Source organism: Nicotiana tomentosiformis, chromosome 2, assembly GCF_000390325.3.
Source record: "Nicotiana tomentosiformis chromosome 2, ASM39032v3, whole genome shotgun sequence".
Lineage (NCBI taxonomy): Eukaryota > Viridiplantae > Streptophyta > Magnoliopsida > Solanales > Solanaceae > Nicotiana > Nicotiana tomentosiformis.
Genome location: NC_090813.1, coordinates 35,682,775 through 35,701,802, shown reverse-complemented (window position 1 = coordinate 35,701,802; position 19,028 = coordinate 35,682,775). Strand labels below are relative to the sequence as shown.

At 37.1% G+C, this 19,028-nt stretch overlaps 1 protein-coding gene and 1 pseudogene across 1 annotated transcript; both read left to right on the top strand.

The window, feature by feature from the left end:
• The first annotated feature begins 1,046 nt into the window (after window positions 1–1,046).
• On the top strand, window positions 1,047–3,184 carry LOC104090053 (BES1/BZR1 homolog protein 2-like; annotated as a pseudogene).
• A 9,371-nt stretch (window positions 3,185–12,555) lies between these two features.
• Window positions 12,556–13,330, top strand: LOC138904614 (uncharacterized). The gene is made up of 3 exons (XM_070193117.1): window positions 12,556–12,744; window positions 12,819–12,905; window positions 13,019–13,330. The coding sequence occupies exons 1-3, from the start codon at window positions 12,556–12,558 to the stop codon at window positions 13,328–13,330; spliced, it is 588 nt and encodes a 195-aa protein (XP_070049218.1).
• Window positions 13,331–19,028: the final 5,698 nt, after the last annotated feature.

Sequence of the window (19,028 nt, the reverse complement as noted above, 5' to 3'; positions counted from 1 at the left end):
AAAAATTTCACGAAATCCGAACACCCATTCCGAGATGAGTCCAACCATACAAAAATTATCCAATTCCGATGTCAAATGGACCTTCAAATCTTAAATTTTCGTTTTTGGAAGATTTTATAAAAATCTGATTTTTCTTCCATAAATTCATGAATTCATGATATAAATGAGTATGAAATCATGAAATATAATCAATATATGATAAGGAACAGTTACCCCAATGTTTTCCCGTGAAAATCGCCCAAAATCGCCTCTTGAGCTTTTAGGTTTTGAAGATTTGGAAAATAAATCAAAATTCCCGTCCAAAAGTCATTTTGTTCAGCTGCAGGTGTCGCAATTGCGACCTGAGCTTCGCAAATGCGAAGCTCGCAAATGCGAAGAAACACTCGCAATTGCGATGCCTTTCACAATCTCACTGTCTTCGCAAATGCGAAGATTATGTCGCATTTGCGACAATTGGACCTTCGCAATTGCGAAGATAAACTCGCAATTGCGAGAACTGGTGGCCTAGGCTTTCTTCGCAATTGCGATAAAAATCTCGCAATTGCCATACTTGCTTGGTTCGCATAATTGCGAGATCAGAGGCCTGCAACAGGTTCAGTTATGCCAGCAAAATTTTCTAAATTCAAAACATCCCGTGGCCTATCCAAAACTCACTCGAGCCCTTCGGGACCTTATCCAAATATCCCAACAAGTCCCGTAACATAACACGGACTTACTCGGGGTCTCAAATCACATCAAATAACATCGAAATTGTAATTCACACCTCGATTCGGACTTTGAGTTTTAAACTTTTCTATTTGCGAATCTCGTGCCAAAACATATTAAATGAATCCGGAATGACTTCAAATATAGCACATAAGTCATAAATTACATAATGGAGCTATTCACTTTTCCAGAATCGGATTCCGACTCCGATATCAAAAAGTCAACCCCGTGGTCAAACTTGAAAATCTTTAGCCTTTAAATTATTAGTTTTCGTTAAATGGTCATAACTTAAGATAGGGACCTCCAAATTAAATTTCGGGCATACGCACAAGTCTCAAATCACGATATGGAGCTATCAGAACTGTCAAAATACTGATACGTGTCCGTTTGCTCAAAATGTGGGTAACGATTAAAAAAAAAAAGACTAGAGAAGAGCTGTCGCCGGTAAAAAATGACGGTCCCCGGTGGATCATCGGGTAGGTTACCGACGTGGAAGAGAGGGAAAATAATAAGAGGAGAGAGAGAAGAAGAAGAGCAATCACAGCTAAAATATTTTCTGGACTGCGATCTCAGGATAATTTTAAACTTCCCAAACACTGCGATAATAACGAGGTTTACAAAGCTCTATGTATACAAGTTGGTTGGGTTGTCGAAGAAGATGGCACCACTTATCGCAAGGTCAGACATTTAACTATTTTAGTGGTGGTCTTTAATTTTTTCATTCCCAATTTTACTAATTTTTGCCGGTTTACTTATGGGTTTGTTGGTTGATTTATAAAGGTGAAATAAAAAGTAGCATATCTTTAGATCAACTACGTGAAAAATTGAATCTTACTGAATAAAGTTTGGCAATCTGGTCTTAGATATTTTCTCCCGCACTGTTTGATTGAAAGTCTTAAAAATAAAAGTTCACGGATTGATCTTTTTTTATCTCTTCTGGGTGGTATTTCTTTGTTGGAAATTTGCAGTGTCTGTTCTTGGGCTATCTTTGCTTTTTATTTGTTGATTTGGTATATCTTTGAGTTTTGTAGTAGTTTAACAGGTCTTCTGAAATTTGTTCCCTATTTACCCTAGTATGGAGCTAGAAAAATGCATATTTTCCGTTAGTGCTGAAATTTCTGATCAAATCTCAAGTTTTATTTTTTTTACCAGCTTGAATAGATTTTTGCTATCCATCTATTCATCAAAGTTGCTGCTTTTCTAAAGATTACCATGTTCTAATTTTATGCTGTTTATAATGTTAATTGTGGACTGAAATATACTTAGACGAAAGAATGTAGTAATATAATTAGGGTTGTTCTAACCATTTATTCCCACTATATGCTAATTTTTTGTTAAATTATCTATAACTCAGGGCTGCAAGCCTCCACCGAATGAGATAACTGGTGCCTCGACGAATATCAGTACATGTTCTTCAGTTCAGCTTAGCCCCATGTCATCTTTCTTCCCCAGTCCTGCACCTTCTTATCATGCCAGTCCTACATCATCTTCATTTCCAGGTCCCTCTCGCTGTGAGGGAAATCCGCCACCATATATCCTCCCTTTTCTCCATAATTTAGCTGCCATTCCCTATTCTCTGCCTCATCCTCGTATATCTAGCAGTGCCCCTGTCACGCCACCTCTTTCTTCTCCTACTCGGAGATCAAAGCCCAAACCTGTATTGGAATCTCTATCAGCTAGTGCATTGCATTCTTTCTGTCATCCAATTTTCGCTGTTTCTGCACCGTCAAGTCCTAACCGTCGCCAACATTCTAAACCTGCTACTATTACAAAATGTGAAGAGTCTGATGCCTCCCCTGTTGAGTTTGCTCATTGGGTTAGCTCCCAGATAGTGGCACCTTCAGCAGCTCCAACTTCTCCTACTTTTAACCTTGTTAGACCTGCTTTTCAGCAGGATGTCCTCCTAGATGCCTTGAAAGGGCATGGGGAGTTTGGTTGTGGAGAAGCAGCTCAAAGGGGACGTGGCTCTGAATTTGATTTTGGAAGTGGAAAAGTTATGGCATGGTAAGGCGAGAGAATACATGGAATTGCGGTGGATGATCTAGAGCTCACTCTTGGGAGCAGAAAAGCACGTGCTTGAGCTATTGATAAGATTCAAGTTAGATGAAGGATTAGGAATATGTAAGAGCTCTTATGTATTCATATCCGCGAAGTTCCAAGTTATGGACCAGTCATCTCAATTGTGTAAGATAGTCCCCATTGTGCCCAATTATTTGGATGTCTTGTAAACTTTCCCACTACACATGAATTTGGGTCTTCTTGTAAATCCAGCTGCACAGTTCTCTGCTCAAGGAATCAATACATGAAGTTAAGTTATCGATCGAGTTGATTATTAAGAGCAGCTTGGAGCCAGATCGCTCCAGAGCATTGCTAAGTCAAAACTGATAGAACGGAAGCAAAAGAGTAATCCCTTGACCCTCTTTGTTTCAGGAGCTATTTCTTTCTGTATGTGACTTGGTCAGAGAAATAATTTATCCTATTCCCCCCCTCTCCCCCCCCCCCCCCGTATTTGGCTAGCTTAGCTAGATCCTCATATGAACATAGTATCATTGTGAAAATATGTGTCTTGCAGACAAGTTCGTACATCAACTTAATCGAGCTTATGGTCCATCACTTCCATAAACACAACTTAGAGCTTAGCTTATTGTTTCAGTACATCAACTTAATCGAGCTTATGGTCCATTACACTACAATGGAAGTGACTTTAAGACAGCTTGATGTGGAAGCGTGGTTGCAGATGCAGAGGCGGATTTCAACTTTATGGGTTCTGAATTTTAGAAGGATGAATTCAAGTACTAATAACTGGATTTTAAATTCAATATTTTTACATATTTAATGAATCTTTTAGCACATATACATCATTTGAGCAAAAGCTACTGGGGTTCGGCCGAACCCGTACTCGGGCTTCTAGCTCCGCAATGTGTCAACTTAGAGAAATCTAAGTATGAAAGGGACTTTCTTGTGTAAAGGCTGGTCCGGACTTTCTGTGCACTGAGGATCTAGTTGTTTTGGTCATCTTTAAGATACTATCCTACTCCTCATGTGCTCTATTTTGTTTGTTTCTTGGGTCAAACGAACGTCTGAAGCTAGCTAGCAACATAAGAGCCCCTTCCTCATGTGACATGTATGGCACACTTATCTCCTATAGTACCAACCAGTTTAACAGTTCCTGTGCTTCTTGTGACTCACTGCTGTCAGGTAGTACTCAAATTAGTTAAAACTCATAAATTCAAGCATTGAGATGTAATGTGCAGTTTGAAATACATACAATATATGTGCAGTTCATTGGGCCAAAGTTTCATTACTGCAAAATTGAATGAAAGCAACAGAAATTATTCGCAGTGTTATGTCTTTCATTCTCCCTTCGGTGATTGCCCATGTGACCATGTTATATTTTAAAGGGCGAAGTTCATTTGTAGCCACTAGGGCCAAACTTTTATCACCTGATAGCCACAAAATAACCCATACAAGTCATAGCCTAAAAACAATAACAAAGGCTAGCAACAACCCTACGCTCAACGCAAACCAAAAGGAAATTACTCCTAATCGATTTTGTATCCTAAATTCACGCCTTCAGTATGGAATCTTCAACCCCCAAGCAGTATAAAAGTCGCCCAATTATTCACATTGTCAAAAACAATCTAGGGTTTCTGAAGAGTAAACCCCGAGCAGAGCTCCAAAAAATTCACGCTGAAATTCTCAGTTTTTGCACAATTGCGGCTTACAATCAGCTTAATAGAGTTGAGATTTCGTTCTTAAATTTGAAATTGATACAAAATCGACAAACTCAACTAATGTATATTGAGATTGTGAATGTTGGAACTGTTGTTCCAATTTTGATTCCGATTTTACTTCAACACAGTTGTGAGTGGGTAAGTAAGAGTAATAGAGTTGAGATTTCATTCTTAAATTTGAAATTGATACAAAATCGACAAACTCAACTAATGTATATGGAGATTGTGAATGTTGGAACTACTGTTCCAATTTTGATTCCGATTTTACTTCAACACAGTGGTGAGTAGGTAAGTAAGAGTAAATTTGTAAATTTCCTTGTTAATGGCGTGCTGATCAATTCGGATTGTAGCTATGAGTATTTTGTTGATGAGATATACAAGCAATTGGGTAGAGATTCAATTACAAGTGCGATGGAGATAAAATACACAGTGAAGGATGGCTATGTAGCAATTCCAATATACAATGATATGAGTGTGCGCTTGTATATGGAGATGAAAAAGTAAAACCTGGATATCACTGAATATCTATTATGCATAACGTTGAAAACTGTGTGTTTAAGTGCTGAATGCTCATATTCAAGTTCATACCTGGGTGGTAACTTACTCGGAACAACTTCAGCTGGTTTACAATGTCAGAACGTAGAAGAAGTAGACGGAACTGATATTGTTGAGATGATGAATAACCATGGAAAAGAAGACAAAATTGAGATAATGAAGGAAAATTGTATAATAGACAATCCACAACATGAAGAAATTGTAGAAGGTCAGTTGTATTGGGACAAAGATACACTCATTAGTGTAATAAAGCACTACACAATACGAGAAAAATGTCAATTTATATTGGATAGATCATCTACAACAAGGTATGATTCCTACGTATGAGATTGCACTTCTCTGTAATTTTGTGTATACTGCTTGTATAAAGAATGTATAATTATTGTATAATGAGATTGCATATGTATAATGCTTGTTTATTTGAGACACAAGTATAAAAATCTGAAGAAGTGCATTATCATAACACTATATTTTAAATAGGTATTGTCTTACATGCGTGGATAAAAGTTGCAAATGGAGTCTTAGATCTTCAAGTCTACACAAATCAAATGTCTTCAAGGTTAGATGGTTCAATGATGTTCACACTTGCCTAGAGACGAGTAGACTGTTTTCACAATGTCATGCTACTTCATTAGCCATTACAAAAATAATTTTCAACAAATATGCCAATCCAAAAATAATATACACTCCGGCAGACATCATGAGCGACATGAAACAACAATATGTGATTAATATGAGTTGCGTAAAAGCTTATAGAACAAAAGAAAAGGCGCTTGAACTGCTAAGAGGGATACCACGCGAATTTTATAGTAAACTGCCGGGTCACTTATATATGATAAATATGACAAATCCTAGTTCTGTCACAATGTTACATAAATCAGAGGACGGGCGCTTCATGTATGTTTTTGTAGCACTAAATGCATCAATCATAGAATGAAAATACTGCTACCCTATTGTAGTGGTTGACAGGACATTCCTTAAATCATCACACATGAGGACAATGTTAACAGCTAGCGCACAAGATGCGGCAGGTGAATATGTCGCAGTCTCGTATAATAATTATATATGTTATAGATAGTTGTTATTCGTGTATAACAAAAATAGTAAAAATTTTTCACTAGCATATGCTGTTGTCGATTCTGAAAATGATGCTTCGTGGGAATGGTTTTTTGAAAGGTTTAGATAGGCTTTTGGGGAAAGGGAAAGGATGTGCATCGTATCTGGTCGTCATGCAAGCATATTGAGGGGTGCTTCGATTGTATATTGATGTTTGGCATATTTCGATATGTGTTGATGTTACTTTACCCATGTTTTAACCGCTTCTTGATGTTATTTGATCTTTAAAATGCCCAACATGGTTTAATTATTGGTTTTATGACTAATTGAGTTGTGTGTGGTGAATTAGGGTGTTTGGAGTGCAAAAATATGAAGAAAAGGTGCTCTAGGTAGAGGAAGAGAGATTGGATGCGTCGCATCCAATCTAGAAAAAGATCAGTTCGCGCACCCTTAGCAGTGAAGTCAGCCCATAGCATCCGCCATAGCATCCGCACCTGGGCAAAGCTGAGATGGAGGAACTAGGGGTGGATGCGTCGCATCCACCTTCGCATGCAAAGCTGAGAAATAGAGGACAAGGTGGATGCGTCGCATCCACCTTCGCAGGCAAAATTGAAATGGAGGACGAGGTGGATGCGTCGCATCCACCTTAGCATCAATCCCTGAAGCCGATTTGGACTAGGAATAGGAGAGCTTTGGCCCACGACTTTTGTACGCAATATATAAGCCAAAAACGTCTCCTTTAGGTTATCGAACATATTGGGGAGAGGGAAAAAGCCACGAAAAAGCTGTGAAGGCCGGAATTCATCAAGTTTCATCTTTCTCCCACCAAACTTAGTAATTTTTATGTTTCTTTGTATGATTTGTTGTTTGGCTACCATGTCTATGTGGAGCTAAACTTCACGTTCTAGGGTTGTGGTTCTTTCATGACTATTGTTATTCGGATATTGATTTTGACTTCTTGATTTATCATATTAGTTTATTTATTCAATCTTGCACTTAATTATTTAATTGCTTGATCACCAATTGAATATTATCTACGAATCTAGAATTGAACTCGAAAGTGGGAATTCTATATTGCATATAGGATTGAGTAGGGCAAGTTCTTGAACTCGGGCATCGGGGAACGGATTCGTGGTTAGGATAGACATATACCTAATTGCCTTGCGTGGTTGATTTACAGGAATTATACATGCGTTCTTGTTGATTCTAACTCCATAGACATATAGGCGTTAGGTTAGCTTGAATAGGCGAGTAAGAACTCGACAGATTCTTATGAGCAATATTATCCCTGTCAACCAATAAGCTAGATAAATTAGTCGGTCAATTCAATTGAAAAATACAATAGGATTGTTAGATAGCCCATAACCCTAGATCGTTTTCCTTACATTGATATCATAAAAATCTACTCTTTCTCTATTCAAAGTTCATTATTTATATTTTCTTATTTAATTAGTTTAGAATAAAATATTTTTAGGTTTAATTCTTGTTTAGATAATTAGGATAGTCTAATTTAGTTAATAGTTAATCACAAGTCCTCGTGGGTTCGACATCCGACTTTTAGTCACTTTATTACTTGACGACCGCGTATACTTGCGTGTGCGTTTGGCTGCAACAAGTTTTTGGCGCCGTTGCCGGGGACTTAGAAATTTGCTATTTTTCTAGATTAGACATTTTTTTTATCTATTCATGTTTTTTATTTTATTTTAGTTTAGTTAGTATTTTTTATTTATTTTAGCATGGCATCTTGGAATGAAAATTATTCGAATGATGGTTATTCTTATTTTGATGATCCTTGTCCATATTGTGGAGGACCCCACTTGTGGAAAAATTGTCAGAATATTTTCGGGACCGATTTGTGCGCACAATCTCAATCCTTTGAGTGGAATATTTGTAATATGTGTGGTGGTCAAGATGGCCATTGGGATGGTTGTCCTAATTTTGTTCATCCTTCTCTGAGCCCTTATTATGATCTTTCTAATGATGTTTCTGAGTTTGATAGGGGCAATGAAGTGCAGGATATGGAACCTGATGCATATATTAGGGATATTTTGAGGCAAGTAGCAGAGCAACAGGATGAACTCAAAAAAGATATGAAAAAAATGAGGGCAGCAATCACAAGAATGAAGGCCAATATGGAAGAATTGAATGAAGAGAGCGAGTACCAGCAAGAGAAAATTTTTGAAAAAGAGGAGATTTTGAGCCAAACTTGGCTGGCAGAACAGGCTGAAAAGTTAGAAATATATGAAGCTCAACGTGAGGAACTTACTGATGGGATGAGACACTTTATAGAGGGAAGATCTAAACTAGGACAAGGGATCGATAAATTTGTCACTACTATTCACGACTTGCAAGATAAATTAAATGCAAAGGTTGTTGCGTCTATCGCCCAACAAAATAGTAATGAGTTGTCAGAAGCTGAAAAGGAGCTTATACGCCAAATTGAGGAGCTAAAAGTGGAGAGCCAATCATTCGAGCATATTTCTGTTGATGATGCCCATGTTGAGAAAAGTACACTAGAGCAATACGAGGTAGCAGATAATGTTATATTTGAAGACTCTAATGTGTGCACATATGAGGATATAAATAGTAATACAATTCCAAAGTTAGGGCGTGTTGGTTCTCATTCTAAACATTTTTCGACATTGTATTTGGATGATGACATGGAAATCGAGTCATCTAAGCCTTTGGAGGAGTCAATGGAAGAGGAACAGGATGCTTACATTCTTGGATTTGTCGTGCCAGAGAGAAAAAATTATATTCCTCATATAAAGGCCGAGAAGTATAGAGTGAAAAATTTGTTACTTGGCCTATTTATTTTTGTATCCCCACCAAAGGAACATAGCCACAGACTGGATGCCATGTTAGGGGTACAATTCATAAGTTCGAGGTGGAGGCAGAAAGTGGTTCAAGTCGTGCCACTACGTTAAATCAGGCGCTTGTTGGGAGGCAACCCAGATTTACTGCTTTATTTTATTTTTGTTTACTTTTTATTTTATTTTATTTTTATTATTTTGTAGTATTTATTTTTGTTTTGTAGGATTATGAGCATAGGAAGCAAAGCCATTAGAAGAGTGCAAAAGCGAGCTAGATGGTGAGGACTAAGTGTGGGGTGCCCACACAAAGGACGATGCCTGGGGGAAGTCTGAGTACCTCGTGAGCCGCTATTGCTTCGGCCTTTGGCCTACCAGGGAGTCTCGTTTACCCTCTTATTATTTATAGTGTGCATTGAGGACATTGCAAAATTTTAAGTGTGGGGTGAGGAGATCGTTTGGATGAGTTTCTGTGCTATTTTAGCTTAGTTGTAGTACTCATTCTTAAGTGTAGTAGTTTTTGTGGAAAAAAAAAATGAAAAAAGTAGAAAAATTGGACTTTTCCCGACGATTAATCTCCTAGACAGTTTTCTTGAGGGATTAAAGTCTAAACTAAAAATCCAAAATTGTCTTTTAGCTTTCTTAGGTAGTAATAATTCCCTGTGGTTTTTCTTTGTGCCTCGGTTCTTTTCCATGGGATGTAGTTTGAACCGGGTAGCTTTTTTTCTGAGTAGATTAGGAATTTAGGGAATAAAAGGAGCAAGAATGATGAACCTAGGCGCCCTTGACTTGTTTGATAGTAACATATTTATACTTTGGCATGTGTAGTATCTTCTGTATGATTTGAATTTATTGATGATGCCTTGTTAAATTGGATAGCATGTTTTGTGGTGCCTATGTCTCGTTTACATGACTTATATTCACTTTGCGCTTAATGCTTAATATCTCGTGGCTCCGTGAATACTTGCATTGCTTGAGAGTCGGAATGTGACCGTCCTTAATGAGTCATGTGCCATGTGTGGTAAGGTTTTTGTGTTGTCCATGTAGTGTACTTGTGTCTAGAACTTGCCCGGTATGTGAGTTGAAGCGAAATTTTAGGTGATGCTCGGTTTGAAAAATGATTTTAGGCTTTCTTTGATCTTTTTGAGCTTATTGCTTATCCCAAATAAAATTGATCCTTAGTTAACCCTTTTGAGCCTATTGACTTTTGTTTGGTACCCACATTACAAGCCTATACCCTTTTTATTCTTAATTGACATTGTTTTGATCCTTTTACCTCTTAAAGCACTTTAATTGTTAGATGAGTGCTAAAAGAAGTAAGAAGGGACTAAGTGTGGGGTGACTTTTGAGTGGAACCAATGAAAGAAAGAAGGGTGCACTTATGTTGTAAAATAATACACCACTAGCGAAATTGAAAGAAAAAGAAAAAAAAAAGAAAGAAAAATATAGAGGAATAAATTGTTGTCTTGTTCTTGCTAGTGGGTATGAATTAAAGTAGTGCTTAAAGAAAGAGGAAATATTGTTGGGGTGATATTATTTGTGAAATTGAAGTGGTGTTGAAGAATTTGCGCTTAAGTTATTTGATGATGTGTTAAAGTGCTTAGGAGGTTGAGTCACTATTCCTAAAATATATCCTACCTTTCCCTTAGCCCATATTACAACCATGAAAAAGTCCTAATTGATTTTAGATCGAGCGAGCTTACATTAGTAGAGATTTACATTAAGGGCAAGCCTATGGTACCAATTGCATGCATGTGACTTCTCTGTGAGAGTGAGTGATTTTCTTTGATATATGTGAGTCATTAAAATATATTTGATCATGAGATTCGAATGTGTGGATTGATTTTACTCTCTCTGCGTTTGTTGTGAGGGCACATGGTTTCACGAGGGATAGGTAACGTTATTAGACTTCTCTATGATGTTGGGTGTTCAAGCCATGAGTGCATTGTGACATTGAGTCGGTTTTTGAGGTTAGGGTTGTTGTGAGCATGTTGTCTTTGTTCGAATATGTTTAAAGAAGGGCATAAGTAAAGGGAAGTGTGTGTGATGCATAGTCTAGAGCCTAATTGTTGCAAATAACCATGGTCATAGGTGCAGTGTGCTTTGAATGATAAGAGCTTAATTTTGTTTTGTCTACTATATGATGGTTTGTTCGAGGACGAACAAAGGTTTAAGTGTGGGGTACTGATGTTTGGCATATTTCGATATGTGTTGATGTTACTTTACCCATGTTTTAACCGCTTCTTGATGTTATTTGATCTTTAAAATGCCCAACATGGTTTAATTATTGGTTTTATGACTAATTGAGTTGTGTGTGGTGAATTAGGGTGTTTGGAGTGCAAAAATATGAAGAAAAGGTGCTCTAGGTAGAGGAAGAGAGATTGGATGCGTCGCATCCAATCTAGAAAAAGATCAGTTCGCGCACCCTTAGCAGTGAAGTCAGCCCATAGCATCCGCCATAGCATCCGCACCTGGGCAAAGCTGAGATGGAGGAACTAGGGGTGGATGCGTCGCATCCACCTTCGCATGCAAAGCTGAGAAATAGAGGACAAGGTGGATGCGTCGCATCCACCTTCGCAGGCAAAATTGAAATGGAGGACGAGGTGGATGCGTCGCATCCACCTTAGCATCAATCCCTGAAGCCGATTTGGACTAGGAATAGGAGAGCTTTGGCCCACGACTTTTGTACGCAATATATAAGCCAAAAACGTCTCCTTTAGGTTATCGAACATATTGGGGAGAGGGAAAAAGCCACGAAAAAGCTGTGGAGGCTGTTATTCATCAAGTTTCATCTTTCTTCCACCAAACTTAGTAATTTTTATGTTTCTTTGTATGATTTGTTGTTTGGCTACCATGTCTATGTAGAGCTAAACTTCACGTTCTAGGGTTGTGGTTCTTTCATGACTATTGTTATTCGGATATTGATTTTGACTTCTTGATTTATCATATTAGTTTATTTATTCAATCTTGCACTTAATTATTTAATTGCTTGATCACCAATTGAATATTATCTACGAATCTAGAATTGAACTCGAAAGTGGGAATTCTATATTGCATATAGGATTGAGTAGGGCAAGTTCTTGAACTCGGGCATCGGGGAACGGATTCGTGGTTAGGATAGACATATACCTAATTGCCTTGCGTGGTTGATTTACAGGAATTATACATGCGTTCTTGTTGATTCTAACTCCATAGACATATAGGCGTTAGGTTAGCTTGAATAGGCGAGTAAGAACTCGACAGATTCTTATGAGCAATATTATCCCTGTCAACCAATAAGCTAGATAAATTAGTCGGTCAATTCAATTGAAAAATACAATAGGATTGTTAGATAGCCCATAACCCTAGATCGTTTTCCTTACATTGATATCATAAAAATCTGCTCTTTCTCTATTCAAAGTTCATTATTTATATTTTCTTATTTAATTAGTTTAGAATAAAATATTTTTAGGTTTAATTCTTGTTTAGATAATTAGGATAGTCTAATTTAGTTAATAGTTAATCACAAGTCCTCGTGGGTTCGACATCCGACTTTTAGTCACTTTATTACTTGACGACCGCGTATACTTGCGTGTGCGTTTGGCTGCAACATATATCCTGAGGTATCTTACTGTGTATGCATCTTCCATCTTTGGAATAACATAAAGAAGCAGTTCAAGAAGAACCATGACCGACTGAGGGAAGTATTTTTTGCAATGGCCAGAGCATACAAAATTGAAGATTTTAATCGCCTTATCCAAGATATGGACATCATTGATAGGAGGGTAAGGGGTTACCTGTTCCAAGTTGGGTATGAAAAGTGGTCCATAGTGCATTCCACTGTTATTAGATCCATGGTGATGACTTCAAATATTGCCGAGTCACTCAATGCAAGAAACAGAGAGGCAAGAAAGCCACCAATCATGAGTTTTCTAGATTACATGATGAATTTGATTATGGAATGGAATAATACAAATAGAATGACTGCAATGAGTATATTTACTGGCCTAGGAAAACATATAACGAAGTACTGAAGGAAAATAGTAGTTTATTGCAGAAGATGACGGTAAATATTCCTTTAACATGTCTTACTTCATACGCCTAAATAACATACTTTGACAAAAGTGCATTAATACTTGTCATATCCTTGTTTTACTAATGATATATATTTAAATTTAGGTGAGGCCTTCAACCGATTATGTATATGTAGTAATGGATGTTGAACAAAGGCGGAACATAGTCTGTATGCAAAAAAGGGAATGCTCGTGCAAACGATTTCAAGTGGATGAGATTCCTTGTCCACATGCTATGGCAATATTGGACTACACACACATAGAAGCACCAAAATATTATTCTGCCTATTACACCAAGGAATACTTTAAGAAGATATATGAAGTGCCCGTTAATCCACTTCCAGATGAAACTACATGGGACCTTCCAATAGAGGTGTTAGATAATGTGGTCCTACCACCGATAGTGAAGGGCAAATAAGGAAGACCGACGAAGTCGCGACGCACGGGACTTTATGAATATTTGTATACTGAAACAGTTACGTGTGCACTGTGTGGAAAACAAAGACACAACAAAAGAATATGTAGGAATGCTCGAGACAACTAGTAGATGTTGCTACAATGATTTAGTAATTTGTAACTCTTTTCCTTGTGAATGTTACAATTAGAATATTGGAAAAATAATGAGATTTGCAATCAGATTCTCTCTGATGTATGAATAAAGATACTACTTTTTGTCGTAATGAAAGTATTGATAGAAGTTTTATTCCAAATACTATTATGGATGTCACTATATAGATGTCAATATACAAACTATATACAAAAAACGACTGTCACTATAAACTATACAAAATAGACTGTCACTATACAATTTATATACAAGACTGTCACTATACAAAAAATATACAAAATAGAATTTGTATATTTATACAAAAAAAAAGAAAAGAAAAAATAGACCGTCACTATTGTATATACAATTTACATACAAGAAGACTATTATGGATGCCACTATATATATGCCAATATACAAAATAGATGTCAATATACAAAATATATACAAAAAGACTGTCACTATACAAAAACTATACAAAATAAGCTATCACTATACAATTTATATACAATAGGCTGTCACTATACAAAATATATACAAAAAATATACAAAGTATATGTCACTATACAAAAAATATATAAAATAAAATTTGTATATTTATACAAAAAAAAAAAAAATAGATCGTCACTATTGTATATACAATTTACATACAATAGACTGAGCTATATAAAAAATATGCAAAATAGATATCACTATACAAAATATATACAAAAACGACTGTGACTATACAAACAGATGTCACTATACAAAATATATACAAAAAAGACTGTTACTATACAAAATATATATAAAAAAGACTGTTACTATATAAAAATTATACAAAAAAGACTGATACTATACAAAAATTATACAAAATAGACTCTTGCTATACAGTTTATATACAGTTTAGCTGCCCCCAAAACTTCCTATAACAACTTAGCAACACCAGCTAAATTTGCAAAACCTGTGAAATAGATTAAAATTGTATAAATTACAAAACTAAAACTGTAGAAAAGCCAAAATTACACAAAATCTGAAACTTTCAAAATTTCACTATTAACTGAAAACAAACAAGTTGCAATTAAAAGTAATATTCAACATTAGCATTTCAAATATATTGTTCAAAAATATTCCAAACAAAAAGCATAAAACGTGATATAGGTATGCAACTGTATCCAATCATAAGACAATATCAGAACCAAACTACTTCATCTTAAAACTACATGTCAATTTTCCGCTAAACTATCCCAGACTACTTCATCTTTCCCTACAACTTACCCTTTTTCTTGATATCCTTCAAAGTCTCGTCATCACCAACGACATGTGTCTTGCCCTTTTTCTTGTTATCCTTCAAATCCTTGTCATCACCAATGGCATGCGACTTGCCCTTTTTCTTGTTATCCTTTTATGTCAGATCCTTCAATCTACCAGTAGACTCGTTATCACTAACAACATGTGCTCTTTATTTCTTCACTCCATAATCCCATAACAATATACTATATCGGTTTCGCCCATCAATATCAATAGCTTTAGGAATATTGCTGCCTTGAATGATTTACTCAGCGAATGCAGTAACATAAATACTACAGTCACTACATACAAGGTCGCACATAAACGTTGAATAAGTTAGTATAATATCCAAATAGGAACTCATGTACAAAAATAAATTAAGAATCAGAAATATAATTTATGTGTTATCTTGCGTTGGCAACCCATCAACGACATGAATCTCAAAAGGATCAATGGCAAAAATTCCCATATGATTCTCCTTTGTGTCCCAAAAACCAATACTGAGTATGGCTCAATTGATCTCTGCACTGCACTATTTTGCCGCGCGCCACTCATGGAATCGTATACATAAATGCATAGATCTTTGAATGATAGTCTCGCCAATATCCAGTGCCACTTATCAGACAGATTTATAGGGAAAAGGACTTCATCAACAGTACACCAAGGAACAGTACATCTTAAAAAATACCTAAGTATATACTCAGTAATTGGATTTGTTTCAGTAATCAAATTCATGTCTCTATTTTTCTCCAAAATTTCCTTGTACAAATTCAAAATCAAGTAGTTAAATCAACAGTCGGTAGTTATGAATCTTACTGGAACATCAACACCGTACTTCCCTTTCTTTCTCAAATAGTAAAAAATAACATCAATATGCTAAAATATGAAGAATAAACATACATAGTCAGAAAATTACATTATGAGAAAACAACAATGTATATTTTATGTATAAACCGATTATATATTTTACAGAAGATACTGCAAATATACATAAAAGGTACTCTCCAAGTTGATACTATATTTTCTATTGCCATTATTGTTCTAGTCGTTTCTTCTGCCTACTATCCAAGGGTTGCCGAGTCCCATTTCTCATTTTATTATATATAAAATCTATATGTAATTACAATATGGATAAAAGAAAAGAAATGACATTTATGCTAACAAATTAACATCAATATGCTGAAAATATGAAGAACCATTATAGTGTTGACTTACTGAATCATACAGGGGTAGGCCGGGATATGCAAATGTGAAGAACTATTTTTTTTCCTCCAATATCATCAACTCCAAATTCAAAGATTTTATTTAGCTTATTGCTAATCTCTGTATAAACACCGCCCCTAATAAATCACGATAAAAAGATATGGTTCATAACACGAAAAATAAACAAGGAAAAAAGAAAAAGAAAAAACTGAAACATAAAACTTACGGAGCATTAGTCCTTAAGCCTCTATTGATGAAAATGTTCCACTTACACAATATTCTGAAATCAACAGGATTGTCAACATTTTTCTGAAAATGATACTTTATAGTGAAGATGGACTTATTTGGCTTCTTTGACTTAGTTGGCTTATTTTGAGCAACTTGGATGGTGCCACCAAAGTCAAATGTGTTCCTGAATGGTGACTTCATGACCCCTGCTGGTTTCCTTTCTCTAGGGATCAATTCAGGTGTGTCATGATCAACAACAACTATACGATCTTCCTGCATAGTAGCAACATTTTTCTCCACTCCTAAACAATCACCATGTACAATATTTTGATCGAAATTGTCACAACCCAAAACTAACCCCTGTCGTAATGGCGCCTATCGTGGAACTAGGCAAGCCGACTCATTTCCAAAACAAACCGATATTTTTATTTTAAAGAAAATTTCAAGGTTATTTAACATAAACTTTCATTTAAAGAGTTCAAATCAAAGAAAAACAGAAGTGCGAAAAAAAAAAGCCCGACATCGGGGTGTCACTAGTCATGAGCATATACTACAATCTGTCTAACAATATCAAGGCTAACTCAGCCCAGAAAATAGCTAAATACAACTAGAGGAAGATAAGAGGGAGAAGAGCAAGGGCTGCGTTCGCCAAACAACTACCTTGCTATCTCCAAGAAAATCTGCAACCAGAACACTCAATAACCGCTACCGTGTCCAGCTACACCTGGATCTGCACACAAGGTGCAGGGAGTAACGTGAGTACACCAACTCAGTAAGTAACAACAATAAATAAAGATTGAGCAGTAGTGACAAGCAATAAAGCATATAACGTTCATATTAGAAAATCTCAGTAAAATACCACATGCTCTAAAAAAATTAGGATTTGAATCAAACATCTCGTTTAAACCCAGTTCCAGTAAAAATCATTTTAAAGACATTTTTCCAACAGTTTTTCAAACAAAGGCTCAATGCAAAGGTGAGCAAAAATCATGAAATCATAAACAGCCCCTCGGGCAAACCTCACAGTCACTCTTGCCACTCGGGCATACCTCACAATCACTCTTGCCTCCCAGTCACTCAGCACCCGGCACTCGGCACTCGCACTCAGTAGGTACCTGCGCTCACTGGGGATGTGTACAGACTCTGGAGGGGCTCCTTCAGCCCAAACGCTATAATCTGCACGGACAACTCACGTGCCATAATAATAAAGTATGCTGCAGGCGGGCAGCCCCGATCCACACTCATCCTCACAAATCAAGCCACTCGGGCATTTCAGTAAAACAGGGCATTCGGCCCAAAACATTTATATGCATCAAAATAGAGTCATAAAACTGAGTTATGCGGTAAACAAGTATAAACATGACTGAGTATAGATTTTCAATCGAAATCAGTGAGAGGATGATAAGAAACAGCCCCTAAGGGTCCAAACAGCATTGGCGCAAGGCCCAAACATGGCATTCAGCCCAATTTACAGAAAATCTTTCTAAAACATATAAGTATCAATGGTTTAAACAAAGTATGCAACTTTACAGTTGCTACGGGACGGACCAAGTCGCAAATTCCCAACAGTGCACGCCCACACGCCCGTCACCTAGCATGTGTGTCACTTCAAAATAGTAGAATGATACGAAATTCGAGGTTTCTTACCCTCAAGACTAGATTTACAATCGTTATTTACCTCAAACCGGTCAAATCTCTACCCCGCATGCTCTTGCCTCTGGACTCGGCCTCCAAATGCTCCAAATCAATTCACAATCAGTATAATACCATCAATATACGCTAATGGAATGAAATCCACAAGAAAAGCTTCAAAATTAGACCAAAACCCGAAATTGGCTCAAACATCGCCTGTGGGGGCCACATCTCGGAACTCGATAAAAGTTACAAAATCTGAAAGCTCATTCAACCACGAGTCTACCCATACCAATTTTACCAAAATACGACCTCAACTCGACCCTCAAATCTACAAATCTTATTTCCAAATTTCTAAGTTCCAATCTCCGATTTACACCTCAAAATCATGTAATCTAGTCGGATTATTCGATGATAATTCAATATTATGGAGTAGAAATGATCACAAGGAACTTACCTCAAGTTTTCCTTGAAAATATATCAAAAATCGCCTCTCCTCAAGCTCCAATTTGTCAAAAACGGCAAATGGGACGAAGTTCCTATTTTTATAATTCTGCCGAGACATCCTCGGTTCTGCCTCGATCTTGGCCTTCGATCGAGGTCCTCGATCCTGGTTCTCGGTCCTGGCCCTTGATTATGTCTTCGACCCAGCCTTCGACCGTGACCCTCGACCCTGGGCTCGATCATGCCTTCGATCGTGGCCCTCGACTCTGGGCTCGATCATGCCTTCGATCGTGGCCCTCGACTCTGGGCTCGATCATGCCTTCGATCGTGGCCCTCGACTCTGGGATCGGTCATGGCTTTGATCGTGGCCCTCGACCCTGAGCTCGATCTGAACTTCGGTCGTGGCCCTCGACCCTGAGCTCGATCTGGGCTTACATCTGGGCAGAAGCAATTTCCAACAGAAGGAAATTGCAGCAGCTGTTCTAGTTCAATTTTTGATCCGTTAATCATCCGAAACTCACCCGAGGCCCACGGGACCTCAACCAAATATACCAACAAGTCCTAAACCATCATACGAACTTAGTCGAATCCTCAATTCACCTCAAACAACGCTAAAATCATGAATTACACCCCAATTCAAGCCTAATGAACTTTGAAATTTCTAATTTCTACAAACAACTCCGGAACCTATCAAATCACGTCCGATTGACCTCAAATTTTGCACACAAGTCCTAAATGACATAACATAGGTATTTCAATTTTCAGAATCGGATTCCGACCCCGATATCAAAAA